The sequence below is a fragment of the Corvus kubaryi genome, unplaced genomic scaffold, assembly GCF_017639235.1.
Source record: "Corvus kubaryi isolate FWS band 111438036 unplaced genomic scaffold, C.kubaryi_AGA036_p1.0 127, whole genome shotgun sequence".
NCBI classification, from domain to species: Eukaryota; Metazoa; Chordata; class Aves; order Passeriformes; family Corvidae; genus Corvus; species Corvus kubaryi.
In genome coordinates, this window is record NW_024580662.1 from 42,057 (window position 1) to 51,048 (window position 8,992).

Consider the following 8,992-nt stretch of genomic DNA (forward strand, 5'->3'; position numbering starts at 1 on the left):
GTTTCCGTGGAATTCTTCAGCTGCTTGGAAGTGTGAGTGCATCCAGTGGAATTAACCACTGTTGGGAACTGATAACGAGTGAAAACAAATTTGAAATCATGGAATTGCTGGGCTTGGAAGGGACCTTAAAGCCCATCCAGTGCCACCCCTGCCACGGGCAGGGACACCTCCCACTGTCCCAGGCTGCTCCAAGCCCCTTCCAGCCTGGGCTTGGGCACTTCCAGGGATCCAGGGGCATCCCCAGCTTCTCTGGCAATAGTAAATAATCCTTTAAATTGAGTTTCATACTTTACAGTCATTTTTGGATGATATATTTAGGTCATAGCTTCTTTACAGAAGCTTTAACATCTTTTTTGCATCTTTATTTTAACTAAAATCCTTCTGACTGAGAAGCTGCATTGTCTTTCCTGATGTCAAATGTCTCCAGTTCTCACAGAGTTCCAGAGACTTCCATTTTTTTAATCGTAGTTTTTCCTTGTTTAAAAATGTGGGGTTTTTCGCTTCTGTTAACCCCTGTGACCGTTGTATATAGCCCAATTTTCAACAAATTCATCTTTATGGACTCTTGTTTTCATACAAGTAGAAGGGCAGGGCTTACTGGTGCCTGAACAGATGGAACTTGCCCAAATGTCTCTCTTTGAGGAGTTGCAGGGTGTTAGCAGATCTTTGGAGGTGTTGAAAGGTGTTTTCAATACCTTTTTCTTTATAAACTCTTGGTACCACTTCAGAGAGGTAAAACTCTCCGAGGAGCTCAGCTGTGTTGGCCGCTACAAGAAAAAGAGACCAGCAGAGAGTCCAGAACTTTTCCTTGTCGAAATTTTGCATGATTTATTGATTGAAGAAATGATCAGGAATAATTTTGCAAGTTAAAATAAATAAATGAATAAAAGACGAACTAAATAATCAACAAATCCCTTTCTGTTGGCTGACATGAATGACATTCTGCTTTTTTCCCCTGTTTGTACAATAGTGGGAGTGCCTCAAAATTGGCATGGCAGCCTAGGTAGGTGCCTCAGGTTTGGAAAACACAGCTGCTAGGATGTGCCACGAATATTCCAGGTGATGAAACCAAGGGAATTAATTCAGTTTTTAAGGTTCAACTTGCCTCCCTTCTCCACGGGAGAAGGTTTCTCTGAGGTTAGGGAAAACCTGTCCCTGGGCTAGAGGGACTTTTTGAGTGCGTGGGTGGTTCAGTGGGTAAGCACAACATGCTCCCCATGGGCCCTGGAGCTCTTAGCCCAGGCTTCAGCCACGAGTCAAACGAGCCTGGTGACCCCATTCCAGGTCCTAGCAGACATCTGCCCACATCCCAGCCCATCCCAGGCTGGCAGAGCCCCGGGGGCTGGCAGTGCCCAGGGCTGCAGGTGCGTTGGCAGCGCCGGCACAACGCTTGGCTCCCCTTCTTGCCACCAGCCTGGAGCCTCACTCTGCAACTCCAGGCACAGGGAAACTTCAAAGGGAAAAGCGAACTCCACTTGTCTGTAGCTCTGTGTGTGACTCGTGCAGCAGGTGTTGGATGGGGAGGAGCAGGGAGCTGCTTTTCCTGCTGGATTTGCCGGGAGCTGTGCGGGCTCTGCTGGTTTTGCGTTTTCAGGCGGCGCCCGGCGCATGCGTCTGCCAGGGAAAAGTCACCTCTCGGATGGCATGAAAGTCAATTTTCCACATGCTCAGAGAAGTGCTTGTGTTCCCAGCTCCCCACAATGACTTATATCTGGCAAGAACTTGCAAAATAGTCTCTCTGGCTGATTGTCAAAAATTACATCATATTGGAGTAAACTGCTTTTAAATCAAACATCCATTATTCATGGAAATTAACTGCTTTATTTATTTATTTATTTATTTTTTTAACTGGCTGTTTCGTGTTTGATTTACTCTTTTTCTTCCTCTCTGATTGTCTGTCTGTCTCCCTCAGCTGCTCCTTTTAAATCTTAGCTCATCTTGAAATTTATGGAGCCAGAACACTTATCTGTGTGCACAAGTATCAGCGTGCTGACCTTGCATTTGTTAGCAGGCAAATTGTTTTTGTTGTTGTTGCAGCGTGATGTGCCATATTTACAGTAGGCAATCCAATACATTTGCACCGGGAAAATGTGCCCCTGGGGCTTGTAAACTTTAAAAATACTCTTTTTTTTTCCTTTAGAAATAAAATCCAAACTTGCAGCAGTGTGGACCATATGTTGTCGTTAATTTGATGAGTTCCCTCACAAATGCATATTCCTGCTTTTGTAGGTACCCTCTGGATTGGATGGGTTTGACCTGAGCAGAAACCAGATCCCTTTTTATTTATGGTGGACTTGGAATTTCACGACTTTTTTTTTTTTTTTCATTGGCAATATTTGTGTGTATTCAGGCAGTGTTTTTTCCAACTGGCAGAGGGCTGGACAGAAGGAAAGGGGGAGAAACATAATCTGAAAATAAATGTAAATTCTGTTCTCAGGCTTGCTGCTTGATCCTCTGCCACTCTGAGCAGCTCAGGGTGGTTTTATTTTAGTTAAAATGACAGAAACCTCAATCCTGGACAGTTCTTTCTGAAAAAGTGGTTCTTTAATGGATCCTGTGTGTTGTTCAGTGGGGAGAAGGATGTAGGGTTTGAATGTGGTTTTACAAAATGCTTTTTGCTGATATTTATGATCCTCCCTGCAACACTGCATCGAAATAAGAACCAAACACACCCCACACACAGAGGGATTCACCCAGCTCTGAGCCACAGCTCACTCTCCGTGCTGCTCCTTTGGACAGGAGGCAGGAAGGGGATGGAAAGGGAAAGGGAAAGCAGCTCTCCCCCAGAGCAGGCGTGTGCTGGCTCCCAGCCAGGACAGTGGGATGGACACCCCAGCTCTTGTTGAAAGTACCACAGGCTCTTTGATAACAAGTGCTCAGGGATTTGTTGTTTTAATGTTCCATCCAAAAAAGACATCTCTGACAACGCAGCATCCCAGAACACCTGCTGGGGCTTTGGACACGCATGGAAGAGTTCCATCAGCAGCATTTCCTTCAGTTCCTTGGTTTTTCTTGGAAGTATCTCAAGCAGAGTGCATCGACCACGCTTGACCTCACTTAGCTGCGAGATGTAACAAAGCTCACAGCTCAGCTCTTCTGGCTCCAGAGCCTTTAATTCTTTGGGAATTAATTTCAGGCATCTTTCATGAGTTCTTGGACAGCATTTAAAGAGAGTGCCCTGTACCCACTGCTCTGCAGTTCTGTGCAGAACAGTAACTTTTCCTTTCTTGCCGTGCCTGGGCTTGTGAATTTGCCGTTCCCGGCGCAGCCCTACCAGAAGGGCAGCCCAGGTTGAGCCGTGCCCAAGTCGCCCAGTAAAGAGGGGAATTAGTCTAATGCACTGCCTTAACAAAGGGGAGACTATGGGCATGAATAATTAATGCCCCCAGTCTGTGGCAGTGGGCTAAAATGAAGTCCCATTTGCTCAGCCTTATTAAAAGAGAGAGAGAGAGAGGGAGGGATGGTAAAGGTCGTTAAGGGACTTGTAACAGGGAGAGAATCGCCTCGGAGATGGATAATGTGTTTGCTAATCTCTGTGGTCTTTAACTAAACAGAATGCTGAAGGTGCTCTGGCTATTCCTGGCTTGTTGAATTATTAAGCATTCAGGGAGATTGCCTGGCTCTTGGCCAACAACTTGGACTTTTCATTTGGCCGGTGTTAATAGGTGACACTTCTTATTTGGGGCATCGGATCCCAGTGCTGGCTGCACGGCCTCTTTAAAGCTTTTCCTCCCTGAGATCCCAGTGGGGCCAGGGCTGCTCGTTAGTGTGTTATCCCAGGGTTCTTCATTTCACACCCAAATGCTCTTGGTTCACTTCCCTCAGTTTGGTACCTATTAGGTCACTGGGCTTGGGTGTCCATTATAGGATTATAAATACCTTTAAAAGGGTAATCCCTTTGCAGTGTGCATTATAGGATTATAAACCTCCCAGAGACCTTATGCTTTATCTGCCCTTTAACACACAGGCCCTTATTTCAAGTCCCTGTTGACCAGGTATTTCCATTCTCTCTCCTTGGCCTTTGTAAGGAAAATCCTTCTTGCCTTGGGATATTGCAGGAGAGCTCATCAGAGGTGTTCCAGCAACTTCAGAATTGTCATCAGTGTGCTTTTAAAGCCCTGTCTCCAGGAAATTATTATTCAGACTTCAGCATTCTGAGTGCTTTTAGCTTCTTTACTTATCAGCTGGGGAGGATAAAGGTTTGAAATTCATTTGCAGGCCATAAAACTGCTCAAGACAGGTTGAATTTTGAGATAGACAAAACCTGGATACTGAAGAGCACAAAGAGACTCTTCCAGTGATGGAGCTAATTGGTTAGTAAGATATTTGTGCATGATAAAATTGAAAATAAATTTTATTTTAACCACCAATCCTGTTGATTGTTAAAATAAACAATCTTTAAAGGAATATCGACGGGCATGAGGAGAGAAGGAATTAAAGGGGGTAGGAGAAGATGATAAAAGCTTTTCTTCCATTTTTGTGGGTGTGAACTTTTATTTTCTTATAGATTGTGAGATGCAAACACTTTAAATTGGTGGCCACCTACAATGTGAGGAGAAATAAGTCATTTTTCCACCTGGTGTTACCTGTGAGCTTTGCCACAGGGCTGTGGGCAGGAGAAAACATGGAAAACAGGGGAATCTTTCAGTGCTACGTGGAAGCAATTTTTCATTCCAGCCTTTCATGGCCATGACTGGATGTTCAAGTATGTATCCTGTGTTTATGGCATGGATGGGAGCTCTGGTCGTTTAGATAAATTAATAGTCTGTGGATGTTCACTGCAAGTATCAGCCCCAGGGGACTTTTAAGAAAGCAGCTTTTGGCCCTCTCCCCTCTGGAGTTTTAACATCCAGCTGGGAAGGGCTCAACTGGGAGCTGGAATCCATCGCTCCTGACCCCATCATTTATTGTTCTTCAGCTGAATTCAGCAGTTTATTGACTTTGTCTTTTGTTCCAGACTTTCCAAGGAGAAGTTTGAGTTGCCAGGCACAGATATTAATTTCCTTTGCACTGAAAACCCTTGGAGGTGCCTTTGCCAGAACATCATTATCTGTGGGTTTGGTTACTGAGCTGTTGGGAGCTGGGCTGAAGTGAGAACAGGCTGTAAACTGCTTTTTAGCTCAGACACTAACATTTCCATGCAGTTTGTAGCAGCTTTTTCTTTGGGGTGGAAGTTTTAATTAATTTTTATTTCAATTTTACTTTTATGTCCTAAATTTCCCTGCAAAGGGAACCCTGTCCTTGCTTTGGTTTTTTTGGGTCTTAAGGATGAAAAATGCCATGGTTTTTGGGACAGCTCCACAAAGAGCTAGTTTGGAGATTATAAATCTTAGGAACACCTAAGGAAGTTGGATGTGGATGTGTTGATCCTGATAGGGTGCTGAAATATGTCTGAATTTGCCTGGTCTTGGGAGAAATGGCAGGTGGAGGAAACCTGCAAATTCTCTGCCTCTCTTTGCCCTGTTCCTCGAGGTTTTTAAAGCTTCGCTCTCCATCACCAAATGATCCTCTCCTGCTCTCTTAATTCACCTTTCAGATCTCTAAAATGGCACAGATAGGAAATAAAAGGCCAGGCAGCATCAGTGCTGCTGTTCTGGCAAATGTTGAGCTAATACATCCAGATAGTGCAATATTTATTGAGCTGCACGTGGCTGTAATCAGCAAATTAGAAGTAAAGAATATTGATGTGACGTTGACATGGCCACGCTGATGTTGCCATGGAAGCTGTAGGGTTTTTTTGATGTTTCCAATACCATTAACTCTTTTCATGGTCACAAGGTTTCTTTTAATTTAAACGAGCATCACCATGAAATTTAATCATCTTTATGAAGTTATAGAAGACCAGGTGCAGCGCTGAGCTCCACTGGGCTTTGACCAGTGCATTTTTCTGTTTCTAAAAATACTTGTTCTCCTAAATTGGAAGGCCCAAATAGACACATCTCATCTGGCCCCACAGGAAGGACAGCAATTGTGATTAAACTGATTGAGGAGAGGAGTGGGAACGGCCGGGGAACAGCTCGTGCTTCGCATGCAGGCTCTGACTGAATCATCTCGGGTGCTGCCTAAAATCAGAGTTGTTTTTCTGCCTTTCCCATCTGAGCTGCCACTTCAGATGTGACATTTCCCTGTGTGTGTGAGGGCACCCAGGCTCTCAGCAGGGCCGTGGTCAGCTCTGCTCTGCAGTTCCTGCTGCCCTTGACCGGATCTGCCTCTCGCTGTCCATCTGTCCAAACCTCCCCAGGGCTGCTGCTGTTTGCTTTTACTGCTCTGTCATATGTTAACATTGATGAGGAAACTCTTTGCTTTTCCTGTAAGCCTGAAAGATTTGTCCCGTGTGGTTTGCCTGGGAGCTGTACCTGGCCATACTGCTTCTTGCTGGATCCCACTGGGCTTATAAATTCCTTATTTCTGAGGGTGTTGTTGCCTCTCTTCATGGGGATAGCTCTGTCTCTTGGTTCTGTTTTACACACCAAGTCCTGCAGAACACCTCTGGTGGTCACACCTCTGCTTTGTGCTGCAGCAAAACATTGTCATGGTGCTCCTGCTCCGTTTCTGAGGTGTTTTATTCTCTTCCTGCCAGATCCTTCTTTACAACCTGGAAACCAACCAGTGCGTGACCAAGGTGGGCAACTCCATAGGTGACTTCTCATGTGTCAACCTCCACAACAGTCCCCCCAACATGCTGGTGGCAGGCAACAAGGACAGAAGGTAGGTGCTCCCATCTCCGGTCTCCCACCTCCAGCTTCCTGTCCTACCTCTGGCCCTGCTGGAATCGGTTTCTCCTCTCATGTTTCCATGAAGCTGAGGAACAAACTATTAGGTAATAGTTGGATGTGGCTGTCAGTGTGCTTTGTCTGGGGAAGCTCCACGGGAAGAGGAGCTTTCGGAGCCATTTGGTGGACGCAGTTGATGCACAGCCCAGCGAGACCACTTGGAATATCTTCCACTTCCCCGCCGCCACCCGCAAAATGAGTTTGGCATTTAAAAGCTCACTTTCTGATATTAAAAAAATAACCTAAGGGATGAATCACAGAGGATGAGATGGGCCCGGCTGCCAAATGATGTCAAGAGTGTATTTCGGAACACTGTGATGTCCCTCAGGTGACGGAGAAAAAAAGAGACTTTCATATGAACAGATTCCAGCTTCTATTTAGCTGATTAGCAGCTTTCTCTTTAACTCCTTGGCTTGGGGAGTAGGATTTTCCCAGCTCAGTGTCTGGTGCCAGGAATGGCCGCGCTGGGAACAGGCAGTGCGAAAGGATTAAAGTGCTTAAAAAGACCCTTTGAGTCCAATTTTTAGATTTCCTTTTTTTGGCGAGTCGTTTGTGGGGTCTGATCCAGTGCACCAAAGGAGATGTGGGATGGCCAGGAGCCAGTCTCTAATGGCTCCTGCTTCCTTCCCTCCTCCTTTCCACACTGGGCACCAGGCTGCAGGTGGTGCTCTGCTCTGGTGCTGGGATCAGATTGGAAGGCGGGTACTTCCCTCTGCCAAATCCCAGGCCTCTGTCCCGCCAGTGCAGCAGCTTGCAAAAATGATTATTTTGTCAAACAGCTTTTTTTTTTTTTCCCTTCCTGGTGAATAGGGAGTGCGAGCAAACCTCGCACTCTCAGCAAGGAGGAGAAAGGAAATAGCTGAAGTTTGACAAGTGGAATTGAATCCCTGGGAGGTTTTTTCCCTCTAAAAGCAGATAATTGGCTTTCCAAAGCACCCCAGTAAAACTACCTCTGGTTTTGATCTCCTGCATGGTGACAGGAGAGGAGCTGGAGTTGATATCCCTCCCCTTTATAGCAGAGTAGATGTCTGTGCCCTTCCCCTCCGGAAAGCTTTTGGGCCTTTCAGCTCAAGCACTGACTGAGTTCAAGGATGTCACTAGAACAGCAAGGAGTTAGGGATTAATAGTTTGGAAGACAAGTTTGGCATCCAGGAGGCAGAACCAGAGTATTTCAGAGGTCAAATCCTCGTGTGATGTGCTGGGCATCCACACGTGGAACAAGACTGGGATCTCCACGGCCTTATTATGGAGTGGGTTTATTAAACAGGGACCTTGCCATGGGAACTCAGGCTGCTGCTGGCCAGAGGGAACACTTATTGCTTGAATTAAATACCCAGTTTCCCTTGAATCTGCTCTACTCAAAACCATGAATTTGATAAGTAATGCTCATGAAGTGGTTTTGGTAGGACCTGTAAAGTCTGTCCTTCCCTCAGAAATTCCTGCTGAAGCACTGCTGATTGGTTTGATTCCTGAGATGTGCTTTGCTCTGGCAAGAGGCCTCCTAGCAGGGAGCATGTGCTGATCCTGCTTTTCCTTGGTGGGAGCTGGAGTGGTGAGGAGTGTTGGGACAGCAAACACATGGCAAACCCAGAAAGGTGTGGATCCAAACGTATTCCACGCTCTCCTGAAGGCAAGGCAGCTCACTCCCAAGGCAGTCTGAGAGCAGGGTCCAAGCCTGGCCATGAGAGCACCTCCCTGGAGCTGGGATGAGTCTGAAGTGCTCCCACTGAGCCCAGCTGTCCAGGCAGGAGATGCTGGGCCAGGTCTGTGTTACAGCATCACGTGGGATTGGCAAAACACTGTTCCTTTTTTCCTTTAAGGCACATCTGAGCAGCACAAGTGCCTCTGGTTCTTCCAGGGCTGTGCCAGCACCGACACCTGCCTGAAAGCTGGGTGCTTGCTCATGGAATAAGCAGGGCTCAGATCTTGGCTTCCAGCTGTGCTTTCCAAACAGGAGCAGCTTTGGTTGCTGTGAGAATACACGCAGGGCATCAGGGAGAGCTCCAGGAGTGAGCCCTTCCAAAGGCCCTGTCCTTACCCAGAGCACAGCCCCGGGCTGTAGCCAGAGCTCCAGGAGTGAGCCCTTCCAAACACCCAGAGCACAGCCCCGGGCTGTAGCCAGAGCTCCAGGAGTGAGCCCTTCAAACACCCAGAGCACAGCCCCGGGCTGTAGCCAGAGCTCCAGGAGTGAGCCCTTCAAACACCCAGAGCACAGCCCC

At 46.7% G+C, this 8,992-nt stretch overlaps 1 protein-coding gene across 1 annotated transcript in view; it reads left to right on the top strand.

The window, feature by feature from the left end:
- FBXW8 (F-box and WD repeat domain containing 8) overlaps positions 1 to 8,992 on the top strand; it is a 52,335-nt gene that overhangs the window by 36,559 nt on the left and 6,784 nt on the right. Inside the window, 1 exon segment of the mRNA XM_042022921.1 lies at positions 6,581 to 6,708. Coding sequence (XP_041878855.1) covers positions 6,581 to 6,708 — 128 coding nt within the window.